Here is a 15348-nt window from a genome sequence, read left to right on the forward strand (position 1 = left end):
GGGGGGGGGGGGGGGGTATGGTGGCCATGCTACAGACCCCACAAGGCTCCATGAATAAATTCCTGACAGCCACAGGATCACTCCTCAGAGAACCTTTATTTTTTATCATTACAAAGCCATCCTTGTGGTGCAATCAGCTACTTTGCCTAGGCTGAGATGATGTCATCAGTCTGCTGCAGGCAGGAAGAAGCATTTCCTCAGTCTACTCTCCCCTAGTGATCAGACTGCAGCATTGCAGCTTTCATATGGATAAAGATGGCTCAGGGCTGCCCCGACTCTCTGGAATGGTCTCCTCATCCTATTCGGCTTGCTCCTACTTTCATCCTCACCTACCCGTCTTCTGTCTCCTAAATCCTCACTACTTCCCACCATTCCATATCCCCCTCCTATTGTGTGATACTTCCCCCACCTCCTAGATTGTAAGCTCTTCAGGGCAGGGACCTCTCCACCTCCTGTGTCACTGTCTGTATCTGTCTGTCATTTGCAACCCCTATTTAATGTACAACGCTGCGTAATATGTTGGCGCTATATAAATCCTGTTTATTAATAATAATAATAATAATAATAATAATTGTAGCTCCATTCTTCTGGGGAGTAAAGCAGATGGGGGAATTGTCTGTGATCTCGGTAATAAATGCCTGGAAGGGTCACATTGATATATATGTGATGACAGGTTCTCTTTTCTCCTCCAGAGTAATGGCTGATGAACACAGTTTTTTGTGTGTGGATGGTTGATGTTCCCTCCAGATTGGGGTCACTCCCCTCCCCCATTGTGGTGGAAATAAAGTGTTTTTTCCCTCCTGCAGCTCTGATAAATTGCACAATAAAACTCCTTGTTTTCGTTCTGCAATCCCCCGTAATTCATTAAAGGAGATAAGGCGTCTGGCTGCAGTCTCTGGGGCCCCAGGGAGCCTCCAGGTCACCCCCAGGTCACATGACAATCTTACCCTGCATAGCAGCGTCTGTATTATCGGCATCGTGCTGATTATCAGATGTGGATTTAAGGACCCCCATGGCCGCCCCCATGATTCACCTCAGCGCCCCCTGTCCTGGGATTTGCATTTCATTCCCAAGGTGCGACATTGGCGCAATTCCCCCTCAGTGATATTCCCACCTCAGAGAACTTTCTGACCCCAAATTCCCAATAAATCCAGGAACAGAGGTGTGAAGGCGCTCCCTCCATTCACCTGTCCGGAGCCTCAGCCAGGTATTGTACAATTTACCCGCCTGTGCGTTACCTCCTCACCACGTTTTATGTCCCCCCCCTCCCAATTTCTGCTGCCCCAACTGAGCTATAAATTGATTGAGGCCTGCTGTATGTGATTGGCTAGTAGTCACCATCCTTCTCCAGGAGCCAATGGGAGGAGTCTTATGCCTGGCCCCACCCATGACTAACTTAGAATTTCCTATTGGCTCCAAATTCTTCTCAGCTACGGCCAACCTATTAGGAGCAGAGTGACTTTCACAGCCTTATCTTTTTATAGCTACAACATAGTCTGTAGCGCTGTACACAATCACTAATTAACTCTTCACAGGAGCTGACAATCTAATGCCCCTGCCATAGACTTTACCACACTGTAAGGCCAATTTGAGGTAGAGGGGCGATTATTTTACTATTTTCTTTTTTTTTTACCTTTGAAGAAGGTTAGAAGAAACTGGAGTGTCCAGGGGGAACACAAACCCAGGCAGAACATACAAACTCCATGTCGCTGGGGCCCAATCTTTGTTGTGTTAACCACTGGACCATTGCACTGTCCTAATGGGAAATTCCCCCCCATAACCAGTGTTTTGTATATCATTGTTGTCTGGCGCCCTCTTCTGATTGGACGGTTCTCACCCCCCCATCCAGCGGTTCTTTATTTGTTTTCCCTCTTTTCTCCTCCTGTGGTGGAATTTATCAATAAGCGTTTATTAAATAAAATGTGTTGGGGACACGGCGGTGTGTAATTAGAAAACGCGCAGCGGTAAATATCACGCCATCTAAATATGCGCTTTGCTTTGGTGTGATAAGGTGACTTTCTTTAATTGGGGAGTAAACACGGCTCAGGGCTGGCAGAAGGTTTAATTAGCGGGGCGGCGGGGAAAGTGCGCTCCTGATTTCAAGGCGTTTAATACGATAATACAGCACTCACCGTGTAATATCGGAAATTTCCACCCAGCAGCTTCTAGAATGTTCTGCACTCAGCCTGTAATATGGGGGGGCCACATGTGAGGTGCTGCATTCTGATAGGAAGTCCACCCAGAGATCCCGCCACAGCCCCAAGCCGGCCAATCAGACTCTGCGCTGGGGGTGGCCAATGATTCCCCACAAAGGGGTCCCAGGGATGGACAATGTCTCTATAAAGGTTCAGATTAGTTGTTGGACCCCAATCGCCATCGGATTGTGTAGTGGACGAAAAAGAGCTTTTTGTTTTATCCCTCATCTGGAAAAATGAGTAGAAAAAAATAAATTTTAGCCAATTACTTTCTGCATATTAGTTTTGTATGGCTCATTTAATTGGGGGGTATAACATGGTGGGTGGGGCCTTATATACAAATACAGGGTGTGTGTATCTATTTACATATATTGGGGTGTGTCTCTATTTACATATACTGGGGGTGTGTCTTTATTTACATATACTGGGTGGGGCTTTATGTACATATACTGGGTGTGGCTTTATGTACATATACTGGGTGTGGCTTTATTTACATATACTGGGGTGTGTCTTTATTTACATATACTGGGTGGGGCTTTATGTACATATACTGGGTGTGGCTTTATTTACATATACTGGGTGTGTCTTTATTTACATATACTGGGTGGGGCTTTATGTACATATACTGGGGTGTGTCTTTATTTACATATACCAGGGGATTGGTCGGGGGTGTGTCTATCCGTCACACTGTAGTTTTGATCACATTACATGTCATTCATCATGCAGCATCAGTTCTGATTGCACTGCCTTCACTTGCTGCATGATTCTCATTCCATGGTTGTTATGACATTTTTCTAACATTGTCTTTTTTGAAAAACGTTTACATTTTACACGCTCCCCACTCTCTATTACTGGAGTTCATGTAGACAGGAAGTAGTTGCAAAAAGACTGCAGGGGATGAATAGCATTGAGATGGAGCAACAAAAAAGGGTGAAAAAGGGGATTTTATGAAACCCAATCTGATACACGGAGTGTGCTGAATGTCGCTCGGTTCCCCTGTGAGTTCTCCTTGGTTTGGTGGTCCCTCCAGGGTGGGGGGGTCGGTGTTTGTGGGGCTTTTTTACTAATATGCATTGACTGATGGAAGTACCCCGATGGCGCTACCTGTAGGGTGCATAGATCTATTACCCTTTTCTTTATTATGTGAAGAAGCTTCCAGAACAATCAAGGGGGCCCAGTGGCCCCCACACTGCACGAAGCATTGCAATCTCCTGTTTACTGGGATTGTGTCCTTTGTTGGAGATTTCATGTGTAAAAGTCAGTGGCGATTAAGCATAAATTAGGAGTAATGGCAGCAGCCGCGGCGGTGGTGCTGCACCGAGTGCTTTAACTTACTTGATTGACTCTGTAATAGAATGCAGTGAAAGTAAATCAGATGGCGCGATTATCCTGGAGCCGCTGCGTAGGTGTCCGCCGCCGATCTGCGCGCTTCATTTTCTGTGCACTCTCCTCTCGGTGCGATAGTCTGCACTCTGTCTTCCTTGAGACGCTCTGCACGCCTCTCACAAGTAGCCCCTCCATAGATTGATGCGCGGCGGGGTTGTCTGTGAAGCGGCTCACAGAATAATTGCCCCCTGAGAGTCTCCGGAACAGAAAAATATAAAAAGCTCTGTGATTAAAAAGTTTGCTGCAGAAGTGGGAAAAGGACACTTTGATATTGATGTATCATATCCTTCATCCGTCCTTCCACCTTTCTTGTCATGTACCGGAGGTAAAAAAGGCAATCTGCCCCAGGAAAGGGCCCCAGACCGGGCAGAGAGGCCTAAAATGTGCTGGTGGGGGGTTTGTTACATGTTTTCCTCCCTCCCATCATTGCCCTTCTCTATTTATATATTTACTCCGGGGTACCTACCTGTGGTTGGGCAATGTGGCACGTCTGTCACTCGGGTACCTGTTTGTCTAAAATCTGCCTATTACTGGAGTATCTTCTAATTATGTCATTATTACTTCCTGTTATTGGTGATATTTGCCCGTTGTTGGGGATATCTGCCCGTTGTTGGTGATATCTGCCCGTTGTTGGTGATATCCGCCTGTTGTTGGTGATATCTGCCCGTTGTTGGTGATATCTGCCCGTTGTTGGCAATATCTGCCTCTGGTTGGTGATATCTGCCCCTGAATGTGTCCGGTTTGTTTTGGCTGCACATACCCCCTTTAGAATGGCTCGTACACTCAGCAGGGGAGATTTCATGTCACACAGCATAGAAGTCAGCTGACAGATTTCTTACACCCACATTCACTGACTTCTCATATTTTTAGTGACAGAATGAATCCTCCGACCATCTCTTGTGTTTGTTCAGAAAATCCTCCTCAGAGATAAATTTCCAGAGGGTCCTCATCAATGGTCCCAGCTCAGGGGCCACAAATCCTCTGTGAGTGAATGTTTGGTGAATGATGGGCAATGTTCTCCCCGGACCCTTTTAGCTGGGCGCACCACCCGGCACCTTTTGGTTGGGTTACAATACCGGGGCTGCCACCCACACACAGCTTTTTCCCACCAGGCTTTTCTGGGTTGGACACTGAGGGGCATTGAGGTGTTTATCATCACACCTTTCCCTGTTGGAGTTCTTCTTTAACACAATGTAACCCCCCTCAGTGTCTCATTATTGGGGGGGTCATTTCACACAGCTCAGGATATGAAAGCTTTGTCTTCTCTCCGGTAATTTGTGTTTCTTTTTTCTCCTAGGTAAGTGCTGAGCTTCATTTCATGTCTGCTTTTCATGTGTCGGCGGGGGGTGAGATTGGCAGAGAGCGCTATGTACAAAGCGGAGCCATGAAAGAGCCTTTCTGCCCCTGAGAGAGATGAGTGCTCGGGGCAACACAGGTACGTGTGTGTGCGTGTCACCTCCTCCCGTTCTGTGCTCAGGGAACGCACAGACTCAGAACAGACTCAGAACCAACACAGAATCTTTACACCATTCCTTTTCACTGCTGAACCCATACAAAGCACAGTGTCAGTATTAGGGGTGCTGTAACCCATAGCAACGTCCCCAACATTTCACTCAGAGTGATCAGAATATTGACAGACGGTCACCATGGTCACATACCTGGCTATCCTCACCGGACATCAGAGTCCTATCCTGCAATCCCTTGCATTGTAATACATTGTATCCAGCCGGTGACACCAATATTAATAATAACCATAATAATAGTAATGATAATAAAAATAATAACAACTATAATAATAATAATGATAACGATGATAATAATAGTAATGATGATAATATTCATAATAATAATAATAATAATAACGATAATAATAATAATAATGATAATATTAATAACGATAACGATGATATTAATAATATCATCCAGAGAGGTCGGAACTTCTGTTTCAGGTTCGGTTTCCTCAAAACCCAACTGTTAATTTCATGAAAACATTCAGCATTCCATGCAATCCACACAGATTTAGGAGCGTGTCTAGGGCCTGGGTGACCCTGTAGGGCCCTCTGGGTGACATGCTGGGGGCCCGCTCTGTGACTATGTAGGGCCCTCTGGTGGAGAGGTGGTGCAGGAATAGTTTCTCCTGTTTCCTGCGCTTCTGCCTATGTTGTGTCAAAGCCCATAGAAGACACACCTAGAGGGGGGTGTCATGGGAGGGTAGCTGTTGGTACCCTCAGTAGATGGAGTACCGTCCCTGCCATCCTTTGGATCTCTTTATTTCTGGTTTATGGCGCTGCCGCCGCCCAGGATTAAGCGCACAGCTCCAACTGCCGAAAGGCGACTGGCATCTCCGTATTCCTAATTACAGTGTGATTAACCAATTAAATTCACTGTCATTATCCCTAATTATCATTATTAATTGCCCTGTCTGATTTAAATCTGCGCTTATTCCAAATATCACATTTACTGCTAATGTTTTATAGCAACAACTTGTCCTTCCCCCACCCTGGGGAGCTCTATCACCGCTATGGGGGCAATCCCTCCCATAATGCATCTCTGTGACACTGCAATCCCGGGGGGTGGGGGGGAGACAAGGGGTAGGTATGGGGGGGGGGTAGACCGGGGGTAGGTATGGGGGGGGGGAGACCTGGGATAAGTGTGGGGGGGAGGGTTACTGTAGGAGACCTAAGGTAGGTATGGGGGGGAGGATTTACTACAGAGGACCTGGGATTAGGTATTTGGGGGGAAATTACTGGGGTAAGTATAGGAGGGGGGCTTCCTGCAGGAGACCTGAGGAGAGGTATGGAGGGGGGAGGTATGAATTACTTAATTTTCCTAAGTTGGGTGGGAAGAAGCTATAGGTGGGTGGCAGCCCCGATATCGTGATCCAACTAATCAGTAACCACCCAAAAACAGCCGGGTGGTTACAGAAAAGTACTGGGCAGTGCGCCCAGCTAAAAGGGGCCGGGAAGAACCCCGCTGGCATAGGTATGGCAGAGGAATTACTGCAGTTTACCTGGAGATAGGTACTTGGGGGGGGGGGTTCCTGAAGGAGACATGAGGATGGGGGGAGGAGGTCAGATTTCTATCATGTTTGGATTACACCTACATGGCACTAGGGGGGCAGTTTTTGCCCACATTCTGATGTTTTATTTCTGGGATTTATGATTCCCCTATAATTTGATTGGTCTATAGGTATTGTATGCATTGTAATGTATTCATGTGTGTCCCAATTAATCTGTCTCTGACTTTCAGGAATCAGTGTTATCCCTGGGCGCAGTCAGGAAGGATGGGGGAGTTGAAGTCCAATATTAAGTTCTCATGGGTGGAATTTTTTATTCATTATTATATTAGCTGTCCTGATTAACCATTAAGTTGCTATATAGTTGAATTTGTATGTTGAAGTTGCCCTGTGGGGTGACCTTGCAGTGTTGTTACACCCCGATTGTGTGCGGTGGGGTAAGTGCTGTCATGGAGGAGTGATGGGGTATTTGGCTGCATAGACAAAGGTGAGGGCACCTGGGATGAATGAGAAGGGCTGAGGACGCCACCTAGTGTGCACATCACTTATTACACTCAGGAGGGAGCATCAGATAACCGATTCATACTGATTATCCTAAACAATCTGATTGTAAAATGGAGAAATATCTGCTCTATGTGTGAGATTTCCTCCCCCCAATAATGACAATTGCACCCCCATCTGTGAACCCCAATATAAGCCCAATATTCCCAGCGATGCTTTCATTTGATTATCCCTGATGAATTCTCTTTTTTTCTGCTGTTTTCCCCGGTGTTCTGCCTCTCCGACTAATGAGACTGAGAAGCAATTAGTGCACAATGAATGTAAATGAGGCTCTGTGGCTGCATGCTGATAGTGGGGTCCGGAGTCACCCCGCTCTGCAGCAAATAACAAACAACATTCTCAGTAAGAGAGGAAACTCTGGGAGGAAACTGGATTTCATATCTTGGGAGAAAATTGTCTTCTGAACTTCTGTCTGTGCTGAGACCCTGGAATCAGCATAACAATACCTGGGGGTTCTGAGGTGTCACATGCAGGGGGTAGTTCTTTGTCACCTGTGCTGTATGCAGGGGGTAGTTCTATGTCACCTGTGCTGTATGCAGGGGGTAGTTCTATATCACCTGTGCTGTATGCAGGGGGTAGATCTGTGCCACCTGTGCTGTATGCAGGGGGTAGCAATGAGGGTTAGAAGCAGAAATTGTTTTGACTCGGGGTCACACCATGGTCAGAATTACAGAGGGGGGTAATTGTGTGTAATGTCTGATAATCCGGTTTTCTTGCACCCCAGTGGTGGCATTTCCAGTATGGCTGTACTGATGGTGACAACAATGGGCCATATCTATAGTAATGAATGCTAAAACAAGAACTTGTAGTCACCAGGCAGCGAACAATACTGACATGGGGGAGAGCGTTGTCACCCTATAACAGGAAGTTCCGGAATGATGACTTTCATGGCAGGGGTCAAAGCTGTGGATATAAAATTCTTGGAGTTGGGGTTTCCATGGAATTCTTGCAGACACTTTGGGAAGTTTTCTGACTTCTCGATGTTCCGGTGCTGCAGTGTCTTTGATACGCACTGCGGATGGATTTACCGCATGCTGATAGTTTGATAATTTGGGGCTGTCATTTTCACGCCCCCCTATTAACCCCTAAATTCCCTCCAGGGGTAAAGGTAACCTCCTCGATGTAATAAATCGGCGGCCCCATGTGGCGTTTCCCCCATCGGCAGAGCAGCCATCTGTGCGGCAGGCATTTAATCTGTGAATTAATACTCAGGATTGGGGCATCTCACAGCTAATGGGAAATTTACTCAAATTGGCAAATTATAAACACTTTACAACAGTTGTGTGGTTTTTCCTTTAGCTTTTAATATGCAAATTTATGCAAATTTTGCAGCTTTCAAATGTGGCTCAACGACCTTCGCAATCCGTTGTTGTGTCTGCGCAGCGCGTGTTGGAATTCTGACTTGTTGGGGCTTTGGGCCAACATTTCGTACATTGCCGACTGCATTTCCTCACTGGAGCGTTCCTGAAATCCTGTCCTGTCCACACCAAGCCTCATGTCTGTCCTCTGACAAATGCAACCCCCGGCTTCTGCAGATCGGCAATCATCGGAGGTCCAATTTTATATATTATATGGGGCACCCACATGAGCTGGTTGGACTTCCCATTCCAGAAGCATGGCCAATAGTCCCCCCATGGCCAATATTATGGCGTTGCCCCCAACCATCACTGGACCCAGACATCCCACTCTGGTGGTGACGTTTCTTATCGTCCTATCAGTGTCATTGTCCCCGGTTGCCATGGGTGATGTCTATTTTTTGAGGTCCTACGTAGCCTGAAAGTTTGTGGGAACATTCCCCGTCACCAATCAGATTTCCTGTGCAGTAGAGAGAAATGAACGGGGCCTTCCTATTGGTTGATGTGGACAACGGCCTTCATGTTGTCTGTCATCTCTTATCCTTCCACCTCCGCCTGAATCCGCCATCTGTCTCGCCATGGCATTCCCAGTGTCTTTTCCAGCCAATGCTAATCATGCTCATTCTTCCAAACTGGCAGCGGGTCAGAGAGTGGCTTCCATGGCAGTCCTCCTCCTCTCCAGTGCTCGCCATACCCTTCCCCCAATACTGCATTACTGTCTAGCCATGCGAGGCCGATGGGCATCCAACCTGCTTCATTATACACAGCTGTGCCCGTGTATGGTGCGGCGCCGCCACCTTCTGCGTCCTTCGCCAGGCCCTGCGGATGTCAAAATCTGACTTGTGCTGCGCACGGCGATCATCAACAAGCAGCGCTAACAAGGCCCGAAGTCGCCTGGAAGCAAAGCGGTGTTTGTTCCCAGCTGTGTCGTATTGCAGTCGATGCCCAGGAAAATCTCTGTGATGCTTATTTATTCCTGACCGGGAGAATCGCCGCCACCACCGCCGCGTGTTCAGAATTGGCCGCGGGGGCTCATTAGTTTGCGATGTGCTTTCCCGGCCTCCCTCCTGCCTGGCAGCTCAGGGGAGTCGTTGTGCTGACTTATTAGCCGCGCAGAGCCGAGGACGTTCCTATAATGAACTATAGACAAGGCCGGGCAGAGGACTATGTGAAGAGGACCTGTCACCGATTGCACGGACGTCCTATACTCGTGTCACAGCTCTGTCCTCTGCTGATCTGCCTCCATTGTAAGAGGAGCTGTCACCAGAAACTGACGGGGTCACCGAATTCACCAAATCCCTGCCATAATTCGCATGACCAGAGATCACACGGCCACTCGTTCCCTGTGCATTGTGGGGTTTTTATGTCATTCAAGCCTGCATAGAGTCAGAGACACTGGCAGGCATTCAGTGAGATGGCAGATCAGCCAAGCCCAACCCTGGTGCCCCCCCATGCCCAATATAAATTACTCATCTCACCGATACGGGGATCTGACCAGAATCTACCCAACCCCCTACCATCCCATAGAACCCAGGAGCCAGGTTTTCATGTTATCACTCATTGTACTAACCACACCTGCCATTCATTCTGAATCAGTCCTCATTCTGTGTAATCCCTGGCATCCTTTATATTGCCCCTCATTCTCCCCATATCCCCTCATTCTTCATACCCCCCATACCTCATACCCCCCTCATCCCATACCCCCTCATTCTTCATACCCCCTATACCTCATACCCCCCTCATCCCATACTCAGGAGAGGAGAGTTATAGAGGAAGGAGCAGAGTCCTCCAGCAGAGCAGAGTATTTCAGGAGAGGAGAGTTATAGAGGAAGGAGTCCTCCGGTATTTTGGAGAGGAGTTGGCTATGATGAGATACATATGGCGGTAGCAGTGGAGGTGGCGGTGTTTCTCCTGTATGTTGGGATTCTGTTGGGAGATGAGTATTACTAGAATTGTTTTTGTTGTGCTCATTTTTTGTGTTTTTCCAGCAGGTCTTTTATATCATTTCAGGTTGTTTATTTCTCTTGTTCTTGGTTATGACTCAGAATCCCTGATAGAATTTTTTCCGATATTCGAAGTGGAACTAAGCCGTGCTGTCTCCAAGGCAACAAATGTAAACGGCACAAAGCCTGATGCCGCCTCTAAAACGGGATTCGGGAATTTGTTGTCTGTGCAGGAAAAACAGAATATTTTATGATTTGATTCTGCGTCCCAGCGGCTGGCACTGCGGGGGGATTGTGTCAGCACAGACCCCTGGGGGGGATTCTTCTCCTGCGCTCCGCTGGGTACTCGTCACTTCCTCTGCTGATCTCCTCTCTACTTCTTCTGGGCACATTCCTTTTCTTTTTTATTTTCTGTTTCATTGTCTACAATCTTCAAAAAGCCGCTTCATGTTAGCTATGCTGCCACGGCTGGGATCTGGCGATGCCCCACCGCCCCTGGCACTGCACACCAGGGCCCAGCCACAGACATGAGCAATGTTCTGCGAGAAGGTGGAGAGGGAAATATCGATTGTTCCAGTATTTTTATAAAATTTCTATTCTTTTTCTGGTCTGTTTTTCATTTTTTCCACCATTCAATGTCAGAGCTGATGATATGACAGGTCCTCTTACAGGGGTCACATAACTGGAGGGAGGTTTGTGTAAAGCACAGGGTTCAGTATTGGAGTCGCAGGGTATGTAGTGTAATTGGGAATTATGTGTTAGACCATAAGGAAGCTCCCAGCAGAAGTTAGTAAATCCGTGGAATCTGTGGCCCCTGGAGGTAAATATTGTGTATGGGGGGCCCAGTATAGCAGTGACCCTGCCTGAAGAAGGTCACATCCAGCACATTTCAGGGTTTCTTGCTTCTTCTGGGCAGGTATTACAGGATCTTTGCATGGAAGGCAGCAAACTGAGTGCTGTGCTGATGAATATCCCCGGGGATACTTCCATACACCGGACCTTTACCTTCCCATCATTTAGGAATCGTACATCCATGTGCTGTGTACACAATAGGGGTCAGTGGGGGGCAGTAAATGGAGGCAAACATGGGATCTGTCACCCCAGACAACATCTCAGAGGGTTTTCCGTGTTCTCCCCAGAAATATTTGTTCAGCTGGGTGGTCAAAAAGTGGGCAGACAAGAAGCGGTTTAGTATGCAGGAAATCTCACCCAGTCTGAGCAGCTGTCTGTGTGGTTACTGAAAAGTGCCGGGTGGTGCGCCCAACTATAAGGGGCTGGGGAGAACTTTGGGTATTAGGGTGCAGACAATGCAAAATGGAATAGTTGGGCAAACCCTCAGAGATTTGTTTAGGGGTCCCTTGGTTGTTGCTGGGAATCAATGATAGATCATATGAAGCCCAAAAAGTGTGCGTAGGGGCCACAAGCTCCAATGGAAGCTTTTAGTGAGAAGATGTGACTGATGTACCTTGGCATGTAAATATCAGCAGCCAATGCACCCAGTTCTGTCACCGGCTGGCACGGCCAATGCACCCAGTTCTGTCTCTGGCTGGCACAGCCAATGCACCCAGTTCTGTCTCTGGCTGGCACGGCCAAAGCATCCAGTTCTGTCTCTGGATGCACCCAGTTCTGTCTCTGGCTGGCACAGCCAATGCACCCAGTTCTTTCTCTGGCTGGCACGGCCAATACATCCAGTTCTGTCTCTGGCTGGCCATGGTTTATATTCCAGTAAATATTTTTGGATTTTTGCTGACCATTGTTTGTGCCGGCTTCCCATCCTAACACTTCCTGCAGAAATCAGGACAGGGCTGTGCAGGGTTAATAAATGAGCTGCTGTTCTGCAGTTACCCCGGGGTCACATATGCCCTGGGTGTCCTTCCACCAGCCTCATTATTGGGCAGATGGCACACTGTGTTACACTTGTCAGTTGGCGGGGAGCGTGGCAGAGTGTGCCCCCCAATGTACTCACCAGTGATGAGCAGTATAAAGGCAGAGCAAAGGAAGCGCCTGTGAGCTGCACCGTGCGCCCCGCTGGGCTCTCAGTGCTGTGCTGAATAACCAGGCCGGTGCCAGGCGTAAATAAGAGCAGCGCCACCCCGCTGTTCACTTTTCATTCTGCAGAAGGGCCCTTCCAGACATTCAGATCTCTCACTGCAGCGTCACACACAAAAGACTTTTCTCTAAATTATCCGTCACTCTGCAGGCAGAAAAGTCTCCAGCTGCCAATCTGAATGTCTGGCACGCTAAATGGCCACCATATTCCGTGTGTGGGAGGGAAGGCTGACAGGACACCATTATGGTAGACAGGAACCCCAATGGGCTCTGTGTATCACATACAATAAAATCTTTCATTTCTTTTTTTGTTTTCCTCTGTTGACCCATCCCAGTCTATAGGCCCTCCAGTGATGCCTGGTGGCATTTCTTTGGGTGGTTCTCTGATGGTGACAACAGAGGATCATATTCTCTAATGGACGGGAGTGTTGTCACCATATACCAGAAAGTGCTTGAACATGGACCATCATCATAATGAAAACTGCAGATTTTACATTCACCTGTTCTTTGGGGGAATCTCATAAGACGTTGCAAATAATACTCAATATTCTGCGCCTGTTCTTATTGCAGCTCCCAGCTGGGGGTGACACGTAAAGTATAAATTTGTATTTGTGAGACGGAGATATATGGGTTGTCTGATGATTGATTGCACCGTGTACCCCTGTCCTGTGTCACAGCAAAGATTAAATTGTAAGCTCTTGTACAAAGCTGTGTGAATAATAATAATGTCCCCCAATCAGATGAAAATATTTCTTTTATCTCTCATTTTGTACAATGCTGCTGAATATGTTGGTGCTATAGACGCCATAGCTAATTTATTGAAGCTGCATCCAGCTAAGGCAAAGCGTTGATTATTTTTGGCACCTCCCGGGAGGTCATGCTGGGGTACCAACCACATCCAGTTCCAGGGGAATATACAGTAAGTGTGTGAATCTGATCCTCTGGTCTCACCCTCTCCCCTGGTTGGATGAATAAGCGGAGTTGTGATTTTCCAGTGACGGTGAAGCTCCCTGGGCTGATTTCCTGATGTTCCATCTGCCTTTGGTTCAGAGTTCATTATGATGTATGGAATATTCCGGGTGGGCGGGAAGTCATGTGACCGCGCTGTGACCTCATTACTCGCAGGTGGAGGGTCTCAGGTGTCGTGGAAACACGATTAGTTTTCTTCTCTTTGCAGCTTCTTCACAAATTTCTCATTTTACGCTTTGTCGGCTGAGTCTCCGAGGATCAGAGCCAGGATAATGCTGTAGAACAGGCTGTGTCCTTCCCGCAGCCAGAGAATGGGACGCTTCCCCCGGAGCTCCTCCTAAAGTATGGGAGGAGGATTCACACGGGATTCACACGGAGGAATCTCACAGGGGATATATACTGAGGAATCACACAGAGGAATCACAAAGGGGAATCACATGGAGGAATCACATAGGGGAATTAAATAGAGGAATCACATAAGGGGAATCTCACGGGGGAATCACATAGAATCACATGGGGGAATCACATAGGGGAATCTCACGGAGGAATCACATAGGGGAATCTCATGGAGGAATCACATAGGGGAATCTCACGGAGGAATCACATAGTAGAATCACATGGAGGAATCACATAGGGGAATCTTACGGAGGAATCACATAGGGGAATCTCACGGATAGGGGAATCTCACGGAGGAATCACATAGTAGAATCACATGGAGGAATCACATAGGGGAATCTTACGGAGGAATCACATAGGGGAATCTCACGGGGGAATCACATAGGGGAATCTCACGGGGGAATCACATAGGGGAATCTCACAGGGGAATCACATAGGGGAATCTCATAGAGGAGTCACATAGGGGAATCACATGGAGGAATCACATAGGGGAATCTCACAGAGGAGTCACATAGGGGAATCACATAGGGGAATCTCACAGAGGAGTCACATAGGGGAATCACATGGAGGAATCACATAGGGGAATCACACGAGGGAACCACACGGAGGAATCACATAGAATCACACGGGGGAATCACATAGGGGAATCTCACGGAGGAATCACAAAGGAGAATCACATGGAGGAATCACATAGGGGAATCTTACGGAGGAATCACATAGAATCACACGGGGGAATCACATAGAATCACACGGGGGAATCACATAGGGTATTCGCACAGGACACATGGAAGAACAATGTCAGACATGCAATGCTCAGACTTTGGGGGTGTAAATGAGTAAAGTGCACTTTCATGTTGCCCCCTCCTCCAGTACATACCCCCCCATATTTCTACTCACTGAGATCTGAGCCCCCCGGGGTTCCCGCACATCCAGCACCATGACAGTTTGAGCCTTTCACTGATTTCTATGATGTTCTTCAGCGAGCAGAGAACACACTAAGTCCTACACACCTGGCGCTGCATTCGCCGCAGTCACATGACCATGCATTGGCGGCTCGCTCAGAATTGGATCCCGCGGGTGGATGGGGACACAGACGAGGCAGGAAATTATGTAAATTCAATTGGTGGAAAATGCAGCAAGTTGTATCAATTTGTCATCGGTGACATTTCCTGCACTGTGATAAATTGTCGCTCAATATACTCCTGACCTGCCCGTTCCCCCCTCACCTGGCATGTCTCCTGGCGGAAGAATGCGTCTTTGCGCGCCCTATTGTGGAGGAACTCCGCCTGGCGCCCTTCTTGTGACATGGGATTCTGGAGTGTGCAACTGTACCGTGTGTATATGTCCAGCTGGAGGTGAAGGGGTCACACTTCAGATTTGTGCAGTTCCCCCCCTTTGGGTGGTTGGACCCTCCATTGCCAGCGGACTTCTATCCTAGCACTGAGTTTTCATGAACTTGGCAATCTCTATGTGACCTG

The 15348-nt window shown here is 47.7% G+C and overlaps 1 protein-coding gene across 3 annotated transcripts in view; it reads left to right on the forward strand.

The window, feature by feature from the left end:
* LOC140341477 (neurotrimin-like) overlaps window positions 1-15348 on the forward strand; it is a 261202-nt gene that overhangs the window by 76871 nt on the left and 168983 nt on the right. The window contains exon 1 of one of the 3 annotated variants that reach the window (XM_072427282.1): window positions 4905-5016. The exons of the other annotated variants lie outside the window; for them this stretch is intronic. Within the exon in view, the coding sequence (XP_072283383.1) occupies window positions 4995-5016 (22 nt within the window). The 5' untranslated portion in view covers window positions 4905-4994. Of the gene's footprint in view, window positions 1-4904; window positions 5017-15348 lie in introns of those variants that run through there. 3 annotated transcript variants of the gene reach the window in all.

This window comes from Pyxicephalus adspersus, chromosome 11 (genome assembly GCF_032062135.1).
Source record: "Pyxicephalus adspersus chromosome 11, UCB_Pads_2.0, whole genome shotgun sequence".
Lineage (NCBI taxonomy): Eukaryota > Metazoa > Chordata > Amphibia > Anura > Pyxicephalidae > Pyxicephalus > Pyxicephalus adspersus.